At 42.7% G+C, this 19,947-nt stretch overlaps 1 protein-coding gene and 2 non-coding genes across 4 annotated transcripts; all 3 read left to right on the top strand.

Moving 5' to 3' along the window:
- The first annotated feature begins 668 nt into the window (after positions 1–668).
- Positions 669–741, top strand: TRNAP-AGG (transfer RNA proline (anticodon AGG)). The gene has a single exon. It is a non-coding gene; the product is annotated as a tRNA-Pro (tRNA).
- Positions 742–4,215: 3,474 nt separating this feature from the next.
- TRNAV-AAC (transfer RNA valine (anticodon AAC)) lies at positions 4,216–4,289 on the top strand. The gene has a single exon. It is a non-coding gene; the product is annotated as a tRNA-Val (tRNA).
- Positions 4,290–6,788: 2,499 nt separating this feature from the next.
- On the top strand, positions 6,789–19,490 carry TRIM39 (tripartite motif containing 39). 2 transcript variants are annotated; one of them, XM_015248722.3, is made up of 8 exons: positions 6,789–7,243; positions 7,620–7,702; positions 9,294–9,753; positions 10,745–10,840; positions 14,672–14,902; positions 16,067–16,089; positions 16,676–16,791; positions 17,516–19,490. In XM_015248722.3, the coding sequence occupies exons 3-8, from the start codon at positions 9,301–9,303 to the stop codon at positions 18,061–18,063; spliced, it is 1,467 nt and encodes a 488-aa protein (XP_015104208.1). In that variant the 5' UTR covers positions 6,789–7,243; positions 7,620–7,702; positions 9,294–9,300; the 3' UTR covers positions 18,064–19,490. The 2 variants fall into 2 exon arrangements, with proteins under 2 accessions (XP_015104208.1, XP_006215340.1); XM_006215278.4 differs by lacking the exon at positions 7,620–7,702 and having other exon boundaries at positions 6,790–7,243.
- Positions 19,491–19,947: the final 457 nt, after the last annotated feature.

Here is a 19,947-nt window from a genome sequence, read left to right as displayed (position 1 = left end):
ACCTCCTTGCCTTTTCCTCTTCATCTTCATGCAGAAAGGATGATTTCTCATCTGCTCTCATCCATATGGAAGCTTAGATGGCAAGTTCTGATGATGGGGGAGAGGGGTGAGGGAAAGTAGGCCTCAAGTGTTGAGTGGCAAGTTCAATTCAAGGAAGGGTAAGCAAATCAACAAGCTATTTCTGAGCTATTCCCTCCAATTAGATTCACAAAATTAAAAGTGGTATTTTAGTTTCCGACTCCTGGATCTCTTTCTTGTTCTAAAGCTGGCAGGGAGAAAAAAAGGATGTTATTTATTATGACCCTAAAGATCACCACAGGAAAGAACAAATAAATGATTTTTTTCCTAGCACAGGAGAAAGTTCACTATTTTCCTATTCTTACCACTGACAACCAGGGAGTAACCTCCTACATACACTAGAATTCAACTTTTAATTATAAAGCAACAAATCTGCAATGAGGACCTATACTACCTATATTTAGAATCATAAAATAAATGATATTAAGATTTTTTTAGTTAGTGACTTAAAATCTTAATGACTTAATTAAAAAATATATTTCAGGGGAGAGAGGGAAGCAAAAGACCAATTTAGAATACTACAAGGTGCAAAAACCCCATGCTCAGAAGTGTAATATAATGGCATAAATTCTGGACTAAGAGAGGCCATGGGAGGGTATAGCTCAGTGTTAGAGCACATGCTTAGGATGCACGAGGTCCTGGGTTCAATCCCCAGCACCTCCATTAAAAAAAAATAAACAAACAGGTAAACCTAATTACCTCCCTCCTCCCCACCTCCACCCCTACCCTTCCAAAAAAGTGAGAGGCCAAAAACCCCACGCAAAGGAATAGTAGTGTAATGCTAGACAGGAAAGCCACAGGCCTGGCTAGCTGAGACTCGCTCTGCTTTCCTTGGTAAAGCTATGACATGCACTGTACTCCTCAGAATTTCCTGGCCAAGAAACTGTAGGGTAAAAGGAAAATTCCTTCCCCAATCCCTTACTGCTCCTGAAAAGAAAGCACTGTGCTCCTTCTCATTGTAAACATTTTCTTGCTAATTACTATGGAAAAGAGACAGTTACTATGGAAAAGAGACAGGAACCAAGAACTTGGGGAATTTATTCTTTATTTATTAAGCATGTATGTGCCATAAATGTATTAGGTTCCAATTTTTATCCTTCAGTCTAATTAAGGAGACATATAAACAAAAACAAGATATGGGATGAGGGCACATGTATAGATGTTATGAGAGCCAGAAAAGAAGTTCAGAGAACCAGCTAGGAATTAGAGAAATGACACCCTTATAAAGTTTTAAAAGGTAAGAACTGAAACAATGTTTGGGGAACTATGTAAAGCCCAGTGTGGCAGGTGCTTGTGGAACAAAGAAATGAGTGCTGTGGAGGGGGCCAACTGTGTTTCATGCGGTACGTGCTATGCTAAGGAGTTTGGATGTGATCCTGAAGCCACTAGAAAGCTACTGAACAGTGGAGGAAGAAAATCAAATCTGTGCTTGAGCTGGAAAGGGGTCAAAAGGGGCAGGGAGCCTACTGAGACAGATTTAGTAACACAGTAGTTGTGAGAGAGTGAGAGAGAAAAATCTCAGGCATACATTGAGGTCTAGGTATGTGAGTTTCAGAAGAGATATAAGCCTGAAATAGATTTGGAGAATCTTTAGCATACAGATTAGCATCTCTCAAATGCACCTCTCTAGCCCAAATGCACAAGAATTATCTGGGGAAACCTGTGAAACCATACAGTGCCAGTAATACTTAAATAAACTCAATAGTTAAAAATCTATTATTAGTAGTAGGTGATTATGGTGGGGATCTAGATGTGAGAAATGATCAAATATCAATTATTTCTTCTCTGTTCGAGCAATGAAGCACCTGGTTTGCTTATCAGAAACTGAGGGGAAATCTCCATTCATAATAGTAATAAAAATGATAAAAGAATCTGTTTTTTTTAAAAACTGAAGATCTTACTGAAGAAATAAAACAAGACCTGAACAAATGGAGAACAACCCACATTCTTGGCTGGAAAGACAGTATAAAAATATGCCAACTATACCCAAATTAAGTTATACATTTAATGCTTCTCCATGTAGAATCACAATAGGGGTTTTTTGAGGGAAGGAAATAGAAAAAATGATTTCAGAGTTTATACAGAATACACATCAAAGAACAACAAAGCAAAAGTATAAAAATAACAATAGAGACTTGTCTTTCTAGATTTCAGAAAATACTATAAAGTCAATGAAATAAAATCTATGGTGTTGATATAAGAAGAGATAAATAGATGACATTAGAACAGAGAATCAAAAATCCAGAAATAGATCTATGACAGAATTTCATGTATGACAACTGTGATAGTTTAATTCAATGAAAAAAGAATTATTATTTAATAAATGGAGCTAGCACAACTAGCCATCCATCTAATGCATGCTGTTTCAACAGTAGCCACTAGCCACAGGTGGCCACTGAGCACTAAAATGTGCCTAGTCTGAATTGAGATTTGATGTAAGTACAAAATACACACCAGATTTCAAAGACTTAGTATGAGAAAAGAACCATAAAATAACTAACAAATATTTTAAACTGATTACATATAAGAATAAAAATACTTTTGATATAATGGGTTAAGTTGGTGAAATAAAATACACTAAGAAAATATGTATTTCACCTGTTTCTTACTTTTTTAATGCAGCTTCGACTAGAAAACAAAATTACATGTGTCTTGCATTTTACTTCTATTGAACAGCACTGCTCTAGAGAAAAATAAAGATCTTCCCATTATATCACATTCTTTTAAATAAAGATTTAAATGTAAAAAATAAGAAATACCATAAGAAAACCTAGGAAAGTAAATTAGAATCTGCGGGTCAGGCTGGATTTCTTAATAAGGACAGTATGTCCTGCGTGAGCATGTGTATGTATGTAGAAACTGGTAAGCAAGAGACAAACAACTCAACAGGAAAAACAGGCAAAGGACAGGACTGGAAATCCACAAAAAAACATATCCTGGTGGGGAGAATATAGCTCAGTGGTAGACTGGGTGCTTAGCACGCATGAGGTTCTAGGTTCATTCCCCAATATCTCCATTAAAAACAAACAAATTACCCAGCCGCGCAAAAATAAAATAAAACTTACGAAAAAAATTTAAAAATCCCAATGACAAACACACAATAATAACAAAAAGATACTTAAAATTACTGAGGAAGAGAAAATGTAATTTAAATAACTAAGACATCTTTTTATAGGTTAGAAAAAATAAAAACATAGATAATAACTGTCTCTGCTGGGGATATGGAAAGGGGAAAGCTCATACATTGCTGCCAAGGAAAATGTAAAGAATAACAGCTTTCTTAAAAAGCAGTAAGGCAATATCCATTAAAATTAGTAGTGCAGTCGTCCGTCACGGTAACGCGATCCACCGATGCTCAAGGCCCTTCTAAAAAATGGCGTAGTAGTCAGCTCTCCATTCTGGATATAGAACCAAGGATATGGAGGGCTGATTGTACGTAATATCCTTCAACCCAAGAACCTTTCTCACAGTAGTAAAATCACTAGCCCATAAGAAAAATGCATTCAAAGACCCTTTAACACTGTTCATGAAGTAGCAACAAAAAAAAAAAAGAAAGAAAAAAGAAAAGAAACTAAGGCAAAAAAGGAAACTAAGTAAGTAACAACCAATAGAAAACTAAGTAAATGCCCACTTGCTGATAAAAGATTGGAAAATGTACATTACATGCAGAACAAGATCTGTTATACATTAAAATTTTTCAGTGAAAAATATTAGCAAATATTTTTAAATATGAAAATATCGGCACAGGCTCCACTGTAGGGAAACAGACTATCTTATAATATGCTGGTGTGGGCATAGAGGTATTACCTTATGGGACAGAAACTGGAAGACTATTAGAATTTTAAATTTCCAAGTCTTTTGACTCAGCAGCTCAGCTTCCTACTAATATATGGAATGACAATCTAAAGATACATATGCAAATACCTCAAGTCATGTTGTACACCCCGAACTAACAGTGTTATATATTGATTACATCTCAATAAAACTGGGGAAAAAAGATACATACGCAAGGACGTTCACTACAGCCTTTATTTAGTAAGACTTAGAAAGATCCTAAATGTCTTCTCTAAATAAAATAGTTTAATAAATTATATGTCCGCACAATGAAGTAAAAACAGACATGAAAAAGGAGCTGAGGGAAGGGTATAGCTCAGTGGTAGAGTGTTTGCCTAACATGCACAAGGTCCTGGGTTCAATCCCCAGTACCTCCATTAAAATAATAAACAAGCAAATAAGTAAAAATCTAATTGTCTCCCCCTCAAAATAAAACAAAACAAAAAGGAGCCAGCTCCCTGTGACTGAACTGGAAAGATAAAAGATATCCAATGTAAAGCATAAAAAGCGAATTGACAACTATTTTTCTGTATGTTTGAAATTATTCATAATTTTTAAAATGAAAAAAAAATGGTGGCAGAAAATTAGATGCTTTGCCTTTTTCTGAGTAAGAATTTCAGAAGTCTGGACAGTTGAACCCTCGCCCTCCCCATCCCACCATATCTGACCTCAACCAGTTTTCTACCTGCACTGCTATCCTTTTCCTCAATATGACTCAGTGGTTCCAAGCTATCTTCTGATATAAAAGATGTATCAGATATGTCTTCCTGATATAAAAACAATATTAAAGTGCGTATTTTTAAAAATTTAATTATTATAATGCATTTTTGCATATTCCTATGTTGGAAATCCCTTGGTATAAATCAACATCACAAATCAGTGCTATTCCACCTCCCTAAACTACAATCCTTTTTAATTTTAGATAAGGAATACTTTTCCTTGTTCAAAGAATGTACTTGTATCCTAGTACATTCACAAATCTCAGCTGACCAAGTCTCACAGGTCATAACAAATTTGTGTTAAGAGCTCAAATTTCCTTTATTATTATTTTATGTGTTATCATATGGACAGATAGAAATAAGAGATCAAAGCATTGTGTTCACCATCTTTCCCTCTTGAAAAATACTGAGTACTTTATTATTTTATGTCAGTGGTCAGAAAACTACTATCTGCTACCTGTGTTTGTACAGCCCACAAGCTAAAGAATGTTTTCAGATTTTTAAATGATTGGGGTAAAATCAAAAGGAGAATAAAATTTCATGACATGTGAAGAATTTATATGAAATTCAAATTTCAGCAATGCTCATTCATTTAGTATATTCTAATGCTATTTTCACACTACAAAGACATAGTTGAGTAGGGACAACAAAAATATATCTTATCTGGCTCTTTACAGGAAAGGTTTGCCAGCCCGTTTTATGACATACTACATGCCCTTCGTAATTTTATAGTTTTACCTAGACATTGTCCCCCCTTTCCTTCCATATTGAGGGTAAAGTCCTCTTAATAATGTATTAGTCTCCAGACCAACACATTCTTCCTGCTCCTTGGAAATGCACTTCCTCCTGGAAATTTCCTTAATATAATCACATCCCTGGTCGCCTACAAACAGAAAGCCAGAAGGTAGGAACCAACACCTTGAAAGTTACAAATCAAAACAAGAACCAAATCTCATTATCATCACTCTCCCTACAAAGCAAGGCTAAATAAAGAGGTTGATCACCCAGTTAGTGGCTTTCAAATTACCCTAACTTAGAACTGAGGCATTCAATGAACTAGAACAAGTACTGCTGCTAAAATTCCCAAGGGCCAAACAGCAATGAGAAAAAAGTTAATAAATGTAATTTGTCAAGTTTAATCCTCTTCAAATCACTGGCTACTGAAAAAAAGAAAAGTGAACAAAAAGCAAAGAACGGTCAAGAAAGAAATAGATCAATTGCGTGCCTGACCCTAAAACTTTACACCTGCGTATTTGATATTTTCTGCAAATAAGTAATTCCTGGCTCCCAGAGTGAGAGGTTAAATACTGCAGTGTTTGTAAACAGCATCACAACTTACACAGACACAAGCTGGGCCACTGGGCCATCTCCACTTTGGAGGGTACACCAAACTTCGTTCACCTCTTTCAGTAAGAATTCTGCATGCCAAGCGTTGGGGATGAGAAGGCGGGGCAAGGTGCCCTATCAGCAGTGTCTACTCATAGTACTAACTTCCTTACCAGCCCCAGCTTCTCCCCAGTCCCATCACCCCTTTACCCAGCACCTACTCTTCTCCAGCTCCATCAACCCTACTCAGCACCCAGTCTCATTACAGCCGACTCTTCCCCAGCCTCATCACCTCACCCTCTTCCTCCAAAGTCACAGGCCTGCGAGGTTTCCAACAACGAGAGCAAAGGAGTCAAGAGTCCGTTGTTCCCTACACAAGCACCATCTGCTCTTACGGAGAAACTCAAGTCACAGCCCCCAAACTGGAAAAAGACGGGACTGGCTCACACCCAGAACGGCTGGTGTTCACGGTGCGCTCACTGCCGTCTGGCCCCGAGAGAGGAGCCCAGGATACAAAGGTAAGCAGCAGAGTCGCAGTACCAGCTCCCTCGCGGCTCCCACTCCAGCGGGGAAGGTAGATTATTTCCATAAAGCCCGCCTAGCAGGGGCAAGGCGAGGAGCATCGAAAGACAAGGCAGGGAGAACTGAGCTAATCCGTGAATGTTAAAACGCTAAAACTCAGAGTCGGAAGTGACGTACGAGCTGAGACCTGCAGGTCCGCCACGTAATTGGCCGCCGCCTTGGCGAGTCACCTTCTCCTGGACTGGCCAGGAGAGAGAAGTGTAGCTCAAAGTCCGCCACCCGCCCTTGCCCCGCCCCCGGTGGCTCCCGGCCCAACCCGGGACCAGCCGAGCCAGGCCAGAGCCCAGGACCGCACCCTGGACTGGATGGGCTCACCGGCCCCGATGCCCGTAGGCGCCCTGAGGCCAATGGGCTTCAGCGCTTCGCTATGCGCATGCGCGGCCCTCTTTCGCCAGTGGATTCCTCGGGTCACCTGGACGACCGCATTTCAGCCACCTGCCCCTCTGGGTCCCTTCTTGCCCTTGACTCCTCCTGCTGGTTCTCACCTCCGACCCCCCGCCTTCTTCTTCCGCAGGCGCCGCTAGGCCCTCCCGCGGCCGCCCGCCGATACCCCGGCTTCCACTGACACGAGCCTCTCGGCGCGGCTTCCGCTTCCGGCGAGTATTGTGTGTCGCGCTGCGGGGCGGGGGCGGGGGGAGGAGGAAGGAGGGAGGCAGCGCTCCGGCGTCTCCGCGCCCCGCACTCCCGGACCCGAAGCCGGGAAGGTAGGTGCTGTCCCGCTGCCGCGCCCGGGCCCTAGGGCCTGCCCCCGCCGGCCGGCTCCGCACGCCGCGTCCCAGCGCCCCGCGACTGCGTCACCGGCCCCCCGCACGTAACCACAGCTGCCTCCGCCCGCCTCGGGCCCGGGCGGACGTTTTGCCGCCCCGGCGACGTCAGCGCGTCTGGCGTTGCTTGGCTACCCCGCCGTTCCCCCGTCCCGCTGCCGCTCGCCTCCCCGGGTGAAACTCTTGACGCCGTCACCGCGGGTCTCGGCTGCGTCATAGCGGCGGGCATCCCACCTTCACGTCACACCTCCTCCTCACCTGGACATGCATCCCTCCCTCCCTGCCAACCACTTGGTTTCCTCTCCCCCTTCTCCAGTCCCCTTGCGCCAGGTCTGGCGGGAGAAGATGGAGACGGGGGTGGGACCGAATTGTGGACCACGCTCTGGAGAGGGTCACAAGGTGGGACCCTGGACAGTGGTAGAAAAAAAATGAGGACGTCCCTGAAGTTTGCCCTTCTACTGAGACACGAGAAATTGAGGGAAAGAAATGACCATCCCAGAGGCACCCAAGCCCTCACTATTGCTGTAGCTCCAAGTCTTCTCCCCATACTTTCCTAACCTTATCCCCATCTCTTTCACACCACTTCTTTGCCACTCTAGATCTATCCTGGTCCCTAACTGCATACAATTCAAGTCACCTAATTTCTAGAAGAGTAGGGAAGGGGAGGGTCACTAGTCAAAGTTGGATTCCCTTAGGTAGAGAAATATTATCTGACTGAATTTCTCTCCTGGTTGAGGGAAGAAATTCAGGTCCAAATAAATTATCAACTCCTACTCCAAATTAAACACTTTTCTTGTATGCCATCAATATATACAGGAATAATCATTGTAAACCCAACTCATTACATGGCCACTTCTCTCTCAACACATAGACCTACTAAATTTCCCTCTGTAGGGTCTCTTAGGGAGGAGGGGTAGACAGGAGGGATTATGGGGATAGAGAAATCAACAATTTCATGGCACTGTTTTAAGGATGGAATAGAGGACCAGCCTTTTGCTTTATAAATCTCTTCGATGCATTTCCAATTTTTTTGACGCTTCATTTGAGGGAGATTTTTGCTTGCCTCTTTACTTTTCTCTCTCTTAAGTTCCAATCACTCCAGAACCTATTAGTTGAAGGCCCAGTACATCCAAGGAATTAGTTATCGATAACTATTTCCAAAGACTCCAATCACTGCTGAGTATTTAGAATAGACTTGTCAGCTCTCTTTTCAAGAAGTTATTGCCCTGGGCTCAGTAATATACTCTTTAGTATAGTTGCCATGAATTTATCACTTTACAACAGTTCCAAACGTCCAAATGCACAAAAATTGAAATCAGTTGTTGTATGAATCATTTTATTCCAAGAAGAGGGCACACTTCCTCTAGGCTAGCCTGATAAAAGCAAGAATAATTTCAAACTTTCCTGAAAAGAAGAGGTTGTTATCATTTATTACCCTTTGAAAGAGTGAGAGAGTCGTGGCAAAAAATTGAGCTTAGGCTCCATTAAACCTATTGTAGTAAAACTCTTCTGTAACATTACAGTTTAAAATAGACTTAATTTAAGAAATATTAATTAATACTTTGACTTTTATGGTACTTTTCACTTTCCCAAACTCCTTTCTCATCTATTAGAAAAATACGTCAAACTAGGAATACATTGGTCTGAAACTATTGGTTCTGAGATGCAAGTGGAATGAACTTGGTTCAGAAGTACCCTAGGCTAGAGTTAAAGGAAGCCTCTGTTTCTAAAGAGAGAAAGTGGTAAAAGAAGAGATTGGGGATTGGGTGTCAGTTTGCTGAAGAGAAAAAAACAAATTGATTTCTGGGAATCAGGTTTTGGATGTGAAGAAACAAAGGTTGAATCTAGTGGAAGAGAAAATGTAAAATACTAAGATGGGCTAAATCTGAAGTTAGGATTGAAAATGGGGGTAATTGACAGGCCAGGGATGCAAAAAAATTAAACCTCTAACTAACATGTTTCTTTTCTCTGCCTCCTTCCTAACCTCAAGTTAAATAATGGCAGAGACAAGTCTGTTAGAGGCTGGGGCCTCTGCAGCCTCCACAGCTGCAGCTCTGGAGAACTTACAGGTGGAGGCAAGTTGCTCTGTGTGCCTGGAGTATCTGAAGGAGCCCGTCATCATTGAATGTGGGCACAACTTCTGCAAAGCTTGCATCACCCGCTGGTGGGAGGACCTAGAGAGGGACTTCCCTTGTCCCGTGTGTCGAAAGACTTCCCGTTACCGCAGTCTCCGGCCTAATCGACAGCTGGGCAGCATGGTGGAAATTGCCAAGCAGCTCCAGGCTGTCAAGCGGAAGATCCGAGATGAGAGCCTCTGCCCCCAGCACCATGAGGCCCTCAGCCTCTTCTGCTATGAGGACCAGGAGGCTGTCTGTCTGATATGTGCAATTTCCCACACCCACCGGGCCCATACCGTCGTGCCACTGGATGACGCCACACAGGAGTACAAGGTGGGGAACGGGACACATGATGCCAATGCAGGGCAAGAGGGAAGAGCACAGAGGATGGGAGACTCCCTGGGTAGAGGATTGTAAGTTCCTGAGGGCAGGAGAGTATCCAGTCCTCACTCTCTAGTTCCTTCAGAGCTGCATACACGGGGGCATACAGTACCTCTGATCAGTTATCCTCAGGCACGAAGAAGATCATTAAGGAGTACCCCAAAATGTCTCTCTGACTTTTGTAACACATTTGTGTATGTGTGGTCTTGGAATGTAACATATTTTTCATAAATGAATGAAACCACATGGAGAAGATCAAACTTAGGAAGAACTGAAAAGTGATCTGGTTCCTTCATTCTGTCTCCCTGCTCAGCACACCCCTTGTTTACCCACTGGTATTAGGTACCATCACTTTAAAATGATCCCCACCAGGCTAAGCTGAATCAGTCTGTTTTGCATCTTTCCCAGGTAATAGATAACATGGCATCTAGTTTAACTTACTGCTGCCACACAGAATAAGTGTTTGAGTAATAGGAACTAGAGATTTTAATGTCTTAGCACTTTATCAGGTACTTTGCTTAATTATGTTTGCAGTATAAATAATCAAGATTTTATTATATTTGCAGTTGGTTAAGAGTTGGATAGGACAAAAAGTTTAAAGAAGGATATCAGGGTACAGAAGATCACTTTGACAGTCACAGGCAGTTCCTTGAGTAAGCAAATGAATAGGGCTGGGGAAGGATAGAATTGGTGACAGCTGGACACTGTGAGATTCAGTGAAAACAAAGTTTTGTGAGCAAGGAAGGTGATGGAGACAAGCTGATGGCAGGAAGAGGGATCTATAGGAAGTTGACACCCCAAATGACAGGCAAGGAAGGGAGTTGGATCAAGAGGTGGTGAGGTGGACAGGAAACAAACATGGTTTTAAACAAATGGATTAGCCTCTGAATGTAGGATGTACCAGCCAACCCCAAATGCCATTCTTCCTCTTCTCACATCTCAGGAAAAACTACAGAAGTGCCTGGAGCCCCTGGAGCAGAAGCTACAGGAGATCACCCGCTGCAAGTCCTCTGAGGAGAAGAAACCTGGTGAGCTCAAGGTAAAGACTGGCGATCCCATAGGGGCTGCTCTGCAGGCAATCAACCAAATATTAACCACACATTACATAGTCCACCAGTTCTGGTTCATTCCAAAAGTGATGTTCTCTCAAAAATGATGGTATTTTATCAAGCTTCGTTGCCATTAAACATCATACTTAAATTACTTGTCATGGATTAAGGATTGAGGAGGATATAAGAGGTGAAGGACAGAACATCTTACACCTGGTGGGTTGAGAGAGTTCATGGCCCTTGGTCTCCTTTTCTTTGTAAAGCAGGGAAGGAGGCTCTCTGCTGAGAGTGCAGGGGTAGGAGTTTCTTAGAGGGACTGAGGAGTGGAGAATGTGGAAGGTACACTGGGGAGGAAAGATGAAGGCGCTGCCCGAGGGCTCCCAGAAGAACTGCCCAGTGCACATTGTCTTAACTCAAGTATGCTAAATGATGTTGGTTCCCAGAATGTTCTTTCCCTCCCCATCCTCTACCTCTAGGATCCTTTCCCTCCTAGGATGAAAACTACTTTCTGTGTAGCCTTTCCTTACCCTTCAGAAATTAGCTTTCTTAATTTTCATACAGTTCTGCATCTCTTTCATAGCATCACCATTTGTAGCATGGAATTTTGTTACCTGCCTTATTTCTTCTGTTAGACAGTGAAACGTGTATTAATAGCAGCAGTGATAATAACTGCTTATTATTGCATTTTATTGAGTCTTGTGCATTAATTCGTTAGGTGCCCATGACATTCCAAACTTACAAGGTTGTATTAGGTCTTAGGGTTCTGCCCAGGTTGAAGTTATAAGAGTTCAAGTTAGACTTGGCCCAAGTGGAACATAGAAAAGCTTCAAGACGGGTAGATATTGTTATCCACAGCTTACAAAGGAGGAAACGGAACTTGGATAAGTGTCTAGTCCAAGATCATACAGCCAGTATGTGGCAAACCAGGGATACTAATTCTGCATGAATCAATAAATATTTATTAAGCCTCTACAGTAGTCCAGATCCTATCTTTGACACTGGGGAACAATGATGAGCAAAAACACAGTCCCTGCCCTCCTTGAACTTACAATCAAGAAGAGAGAATAGAAATGACATGGCACAAAAAGCAGTTGCAAATTCATAAGAAGACAGTGTAGAAACCTGACCTCATTAAAGGCTTCCAGAAGAAATAATGAGTTTTTGGAACTGAGATTTTAGGGATCATCAGAAATTAAACACAAGTTTGAAATGAGTAGAAACACTAATTTTTTTAAACATTGACAACATTTCAGTAGGAAGCAAGTGTTATTACCTTAGTCCTTTATACATTTTAACAAACAAGCATTTGATTTTTTAAAAATTTGAACTAATTTGTATTGCAAAGGGGAACTTAAAAAAAAAAGTTCTTTGTTCTTTTGGCAAGGTCCTGAGAAACTTAAAATATGTGAAAATGAAGCTTATTCCCAGTCATTAACTTTCCTCTCCCATTGATCACCTTCTTAAAGGTAAAGGATGGAGAGAGGAATACAAATTTTAAAAACCTGGTAAATGCTTGAACAGAACTGTGATGTTTTTTAAAAATGTAAATTATCATTTCAGTGGTCTCTGAAACTGTCACCAACCACCAACATTCCTTCAGTGACCTTTTGAATTCTCTTTCCTCCCTCTCCCTCATCCCTCCTCCAGAATCAGACCTGATGCCCCTTTTGGAAGTAAATCATTTGTAATTAATCATGCTAAAATGAAAATTATGGATAAAATAACCTCTCCACATAATTTAAAAAAGAGGCGATCATGCCCAAATGTAGTATAATACAACATCAAAGTAATTTATAATAAAACCTGGTGTATAAACATTTGGGATTGACTATCCTGAAAGACACTACAATGTAGTTGTATCCTTGCACCTGTATGTGGCACCATCACCAATGCAGCAAATACAAATTCAGACTGAGGTAGCTGTGTAGTAATGTTGACTCAAACATCACTAGCAGTTTAGCTGTTGGTGACATAATTTTTCAAAATTATAAATAACTTTTAGTAAAGTTCTAAGAAAAACAAATTACGGTATTTTTTTCCTTTCTTTTTTATTGAAGTATAGTTAGTTTACAATGTTGTGTCAATTTCTGGTGTACAGCATAATGTTTCAGTCATACATATACACACATATCTTCCTTTTCATATTCTTTGTCATTATAGGTTACTACAAGATATTGAATATAGTTCCCTGTACTCTACAGTAGAAACTTCTTGTTTATCTGTTTTATATATAGTAGTTAGCATCTGCAAATTTCAAACTCCCACAAAGTACAGTCTTAATGAGTTTTCAGTCATTCCTTAAAAATTCAGGTATATTAAAACCGTATAAGAATTACTCTGTGTTTATACATAAAATGGGACTCAAGTCCAGGCCTCCATTTTTGAATATCCGGCAGAACGTTAGAAAACAATGCAGTTCACCTTGCTTGATTGTCTCTCACATTGGTGGAGGGTTAGCATCCATTCCAGGAGCGTCCCAAGTCATGGCAAACAAAAAATGCCGCCTATTTTCAAAACATCGCTAGATATCCCTAGAGGGAGGTAACACTGTGGTTAAGAACCACTTCCTACAAACAGGGAAAAAGAGAGAAGGCATTATGGGATTATCTGAGAGCCCTTTGCTTCCTATTTACCAGTTGTGAATCCTAAATTCTACCCATACGTCACGCCTAAACACACACACATGAAAAAGGGTAAATGTTGTGAGAAGATATTTTGTTCCAGCGTGCTCCTGAGAAGGCAGCAGTGGGACGGGAAGCAGCATGCAGCTCTAAAAGTGGAGCTAGTCAGCCTCTGCTGGGAACTAGCTTGAAACCCAGAAACACCAGGCTTGTAAGGCCCACTCTGGCTTTGTAGTCCCCACTCTCTATTCCCCCTCAGCCCTGCCCTCCAGTCCCTATCCACTTCCTCCTTCCGGAGTCCCAGTCTCTGCTTCCTGCCTCCGTCTTGGGCTGATTCCTCCCCATCAGTCATATAGTGCGTGAGGAATCCTCCTTTGGGGGGATCACTTCTGTTGCAGTGGACGTGAAAAAGGGAGGATGTGCTTGCTGATAACGCTCAGAAAGGCTGGCATTTGAAACCTATATTATCAAATCTCAGGAATGTTAAGAGGTCTGAGTCTATATCCTGGCTGAGAGAAAGCTGTTTCAAATATTAAGCAACGAATTTACTAACAAACTTCTGTAACCTGTTCCTGGGGTGGGAACTGCCAGTCTCTGAAGTGACTTGAAAGTGTTTAACAGGCTCATCCCTGAGATATGCATTTATATTTTGTAAGAACCCATTACTGAAATCTTACTGATTCTGATACTTTTCTAGTTGCTTCTTCAGTTTTTATCAAGTAGATGTCTTGCAACATACAAATGATGACAATCTCAGACTTTCCAGTATTTGTATTTTGCTTTTCTTGACAAATTGCGTTAGCTGGAACTTTAGGGAGTAGCAGAGATATCTCTAATCTCTGTAATAGTAGATGTCATTTTATTAATTGAGTTCTTATGTATTGAATTTTTTTTTACTAAAACATAAAAATACAGCTTTTTTAGAAGTTAATTTAATAAAGAAAATAATTTTTTAAACGCTGATTTTTTTTTAATCTCCCCAATGGTCTTTACTCCCAGGTCATCAGTAGGGGTGACAATGGGGATGGAGCCATTCTTTACAGAAGGAAATTCCAAAGGAGAGGAAGGAACATGAGTGTCTCTTTAAGGTCTTTCCAATGATACTGGAAGTCTGTGTGAATTCATACACATGGTGGGTGGGGAAAGGCGGCAGATGCCCCAGTGGCCCTATTAACCTTAACACCTTCCCGCTGTTCTCAGAGACTAGTAGAGAGTCGCCGACAGCAGATCCTAAAGGAATTTGAAGAGCTTCATCGGCGGCTGGATGAAGAGCAGCAGATGTTGCTGTCACGACTGGAGGAGGAGGAACAGGACATTCTACAGCGCCTCCGAGAAAATGCTGCTCACCTTGGAGACAAGCGCCGGGACCTGGCCCACTTGGCTGCCGAGGTGGAGGGCAAGTGCTTACAGTCAGGCTTCGAAATGCTTAAGGTTCGACCTTTGCCCCTGCATAGCCCCTCAGGTCAAGTGCAGGCTAGTTTTGCACAGACCGTTCTGTCAGCCTGCAGTGCTCCCTCCTCTGCTCTAACTCTCTAAATCCGATTCTCTCTTACAGACATGCTCAAAGGATCTTTCTCCACAGAAAGGCTTCTTTGATTTCTCCCATCCCCTTCTAATCATTTCCATGTTCTTATGTCTTGTCAACAGTTATGTGCTTAACTTGTACCAAAGAAAAAGTTCACTCTTTTGAAAGGAGGGCTGCCTAGACTGAATTAATGAAAAAACTATGCATTAAAAATTGTGTAAATGCAGTAACCATTACTTTTAAGTCCTGGAACTTGATTTGCCTAGTGCTCAAAAAGAATAGAAACATAGTTTGAAGGACACTTGAAATTATGTATAAGTAATATATTGCTTTTGATATGTAAATGGTGCCTCTAAAATGTTTAATTTGTTCTTCTAAGCAAGTGAAATGTGTTAGCAAGGCTATACGAAACATATTTCTTATCTTAGAGATCAGATTACCAGCATTTGAATCAGTGAGGCTTCGTTGTACATTTATCTGCATGTTATATATTGCTTGGTATATATTCTTGTGTCCTTTCATGTATGTGTGTTCTGCCTTCCACATTAAACTGAGAAATCCTTGGGGGGCAGAGATTTGTCTTCTTTGTCTTCTGGACCCCAAGTATTCACAAATCACGATTGGCACACAGCTACTAATATTTATTAACCAATATCAGACAAGGGATACCAAACCACAGGAGAGTGTAATTCGTTCCTATGCCAGCAGTTTGATCCTCAAGGAGTCAGGTGTGTGGTTGGTACTTGGGGGACAGAGTAAAGAGTAGACACAATCCCTGTCCCAGGCATTGAGCTCCCAATGTCCTTGAGGAGCAAAGAAAATACACAAGAAACTATTTGGAAGTGATACCATTACCAAAGTCCATGATAATTGAGAGTTGAAAGTGGGGGTCAGGTTGGAAGAGATGTACTCAGATCCCTCTGGAGCTCTACCCCTTGCACATTGTGACTCTTAGCTTGCCTTATGCCTATTGAATAGATCTAGAACTTTTGGGAGGAGGGGAACCTTTTGCCTCTAAAGGACCCTTGACTACCAGGACCAATATTGCTTTCTTTTCTCCTTCCCTCTAGGATGTCAAAAGTACCCTGGAAAAGTAAGTGATTCTTATATCTCTTTGAGTGAGTTAGGTCTTGGCTTAAAGAGTAGGGGTACAGTAATGAGTTGGGGGAGTAAGGGTGGAAAAGTCATGTAGTGTCTGGATAGCATACGGGAGAAGGTTTATTGCATCCATGAAGCCAGTTAGAGAGGAAATCATCAGGAGTAATAGTCCCTTACCATTTCCCCTTTGACCATCAGGATTTCCTTGGCAAGGTAGATAAGATGATGTAGAACCAGATTTTTTTACCTGGCGTGTGGGTGGAATTGTGTCCAAACAAGATGGAAGGAAGACGGGGTTGACAGAGGGGGAGGGTGATTATCAGTTAGCATGAAATATAACAATACATACAGAAAGTTCTGAGACTCATTCTTAAGATAAGAGTCTGTCTAGAAGACCATATAGCTTTCCATAGATTGACAAAAGAAAGCAATAAGTGAGTACTTGTCCTGAGGGAGGAGAAAGAAAGTGGGAAGATGGAGAATTTTAGTTTCTCCCTAAAGATGACAACATCTGAATACTTACCCAGTTGGAGCTTCCCCTGACCCTGCCCTTTCTTCCCCTATCTCCCCATCCCTCCTAGATGTGAGAAGGTGAAGACCATGGAGGTGACTTCAGTATCCATAGAGCTGGAAAAGAACTTCAGCAATTTCCCCCGACAGTACTTTGCCCTAAGGAAAATCCTTAAACAGCTAATTGGTGAGTTGTTCCCAAAAGGAAACTAGCAGAGGGAATCAGCAGAGAAAAGAAATCCTTTAGGTCCTACTTTATCTATCCCCTCTGTCACTTTTCATGCCCATACCCACACCCACCCTTTTCCCTGGCTTTCAATCTCACTTTGAGTCACGGAACTCAAAGTGAGAAGTCTTAGGTGTCATCTGCTCTTAGTCCCACACTTTTCTGAATAGGGACCTGGAGAAGTTAAATAATTTACATAAACTGGTCCCCTCTTGAGAGTGAAAGAGAGTCTCATTAATATTTATTCAGGGAAAGCAGTCATAAACCAGACTGTTCAAGAAAAAGAACACATGGTCACCCTATCACTGGACGCTAATGCTATCTTGCTCTGTATCATTAATGTTTTCCATTCTTTCTGACCCTTGGACTGTGCCTTTTACTTCTCCACACAGCGAGATAGATGACGGTGGCCAGGGGTGGAGGGGGGACCAGGCAGGATCCTAAACTGCCAGCCCTTGCAGATAAGAGGCCATTATCTGTTTATTTTAGACCCAGGATGAGAAGGGAAGCCATTGTTCCCTCCTCTCCCCTCCCCTGGTGTCACTGAGGACTGAGAAAGTTACCAAACCATGGTGTTCTGGGGCTTTCAGGGAGCAGGCTCTGTAAGGCAGGCTGGAAGAGCGAGGCAGGGGCGTTGAGCTGTTCCCGTCCTCATCTAGCTCCCCACTCTGGCTTCTCCCGCCAGCGGACGTGACCCTGGACCCTGAGACTGCTCATCCTAACCTAGTCCTGTCCGAAGATCGGAAGAGCGTCAAGTTTGTGGAGACAAGACTCCGGGATCTCCCTGACACACCACGGCGCTTCACCTTCTACCCTTGCGTCCTGGCTACTGAGGGTTTCACCTCAGGTCGACACTACTGGGAGGTGGAGGTGGGCGACAAGACCCACTGGGCAGTTGGTGTGTGCCGGGACTCCGTGAGCCGAAAAGGCGAGCTGACCCCACTCCCCGAGACTGGCTACTGGCGGGTGCGGCTGTGGAATGGGGACAAGTATGCAGCCACCACCACGCCTTTTACCCCTTTGCACATCAAGGTGAAACCCAAGCGGGTGGGCATATTCCTCGACTATGAGGCCGGCACACTATCTTTTTACAACGTCACAGACCGCTCTCATATCTATACCTTCACTGATACTTTTACTGAGAAACTTTGGCCCCTCTTCTATCCAGGCATCCGGGCTGGTCGGAAGAATGCTGCACCACTTACCATCAGGCCCCCGACAGATTGGGAGTGATGACAGGTAGGGACATGGGTATAATCGGGGTGAGGCAGGGTCAAGAGCTATGGGCCTTCCTTCCTGTGACCTGCTGGAACGTCTTTGTGTCTGCCTGGTTCCAGTCCTGAACCGTCTGGGAGAAACACTTTGGTTTTTAGAGTGGTTTATGTGGAGGAGTAGGTAGGACTGGGCTGGGATGAGAGCACCACTGTGTCTCCCACCTGTCAGGATGGGGACCTTGGTTCCCAGGGGATCGTCTCCCCTGAAGTCCATCTATTGCACATGGACGGGTTGGGAAGGAAGGAAAGACTTTTCCAGAAACAAGTCTGTGGAAGGGTCTGACTTGCTCAGACCAGAGGAGGAAACAGAAACCCCTGTACATCCTTTTAGGGGGGGGTTCTTTGACCCAGAATAGTCTTATTTCTTGAGGATCACAGGGGTCTGTGTACCTCTAGACTGAAATAAAGATGAATGACAGTTGCTCTTGTGGGTCTAGAAGTTGAGGAGTTTTTTCAGGGCAGAGATTGGGCATCAAGAAGGTTAGAAAGAAAGTCAGGAAAGTGGGCTAAAGGAACAGATTCCTAGAGACTAGTGAAGGGGAGAAGGGTTTCTTTGGTTGCCATTATGAGTAGGATTGGCCAGAGGTAGGAATGTGGGAAGGAGGGGGTAAGAAGAGCTAGAAGCCAGGTCCCTTCAGCAGAGCTGGCTTACCGCCCACCTCTTTGTAATTGCTTGTCTCCAAGAGCTGTTACCTTGCTCGACTGGGGAGCCAAGGTGCAAGAGATCCTGCAAGACATGTCTACCCTTTCACTGCTTTCCCAGGGGAACTTGGAAAAGGAGAGAGTCAGGTATTAGAGGAAAGAGAAAAGTATTTCTGTTCAAAGCCCTGGCCTTAAAGAATGCTACTAAGTAGCTACTCCCAAGTTGTCAGCCTTGTTAGCTGTCCAAGGTGTCCCAGCCAGACAGGGAGAAAGAAAATGGAGTCTTCCTCACCCTGGGGACAGGGTAGAAGAGGGTGGTATGTATAGGGACAGGCCAGATATAGTTCCATCTGGCCTGGAACGTCTGTTCACAAGAGCCGGTTTTTTGCTTGTTTGTTGCCATCCTTCACCTATTGCCATTTCTCCTATCAGAGAATGTAAATCATTTTAATGTTAGGCCAAAATAAACAACCTGTAGGGTACATATGTTGTCAAAAAAAGGTAAAGCAATGCATGCCAAACCAAACTAAAATGACTGGATTATCTGCTACTTGGGTAATCAGGGGTTCACAGAAGATTGGGACAAGAAACTGCAGTTTATTGAGGGCATTTCAGCTCCTCCTACCACCTCAACAGGACTTTGTCCAGACTCTCCTCTTACCTTTGTGCCTTGACTGTGGTTCTTTGTGGCAAGATGCTTTGGTTGGTAAAACATAATATGGAACAAAGGATCCACTGAAGTGATACCTGTGTCGTGTGGTAATTTGATGATAACCTCTGTTAATATGTAAAAATCACTGGGTGTTAAAAATGCATGTTCCTGGGGCTCACCCTCAGTGGTTGATCAAGGTCTCGGGTGGGCTCGGCTTCTACCTTTTAAACATACTCCTCATTTGAGTCTGGGGACCCTTGTGAAACTAATCCAAGAGGAAATTTCATCCATTTCCTTCAAGCTGGAGGCCTTGGTCCCTGCCCAGCCTGACAGGTTTGAAAGAGGAGAAAATCCTCAGCCTCTCTTGACTTATGCTGCCTTCTCCCCATCTCCAGGTCTATTCATGTTCTGTCTCTCTACTAACCTCAGGAACAAGTGGTTATTAACTATGAAGCAGGAGTAAACACAGGATGCCAAACAGGGCAAACGAGAGACAGAGATCAAAGGGAGGAATGTGAAGCACTATCTGTCTATGTTGGGGGAGAGGGA

The sequence above is a fragment of the Vicugna pacos genome, chromosome 20 (genome assembly GCF_048564905.1).
Source record: "Vicugna pacos chromosome 20, VicPac4, whole genome shotgun sequence".
Classification (NCBI taxonomy): Eukaryota; Metazoa; Chordata; class Mammalia; order Artiodactyla; family Camelidae; genus Vicugna; species Vicugna pacos.
The sequence above is the reverse complement of the archived record's forward strand: the minus strand, read 5'-3'. Positions and strand labels throughout refer to the sequence as shown.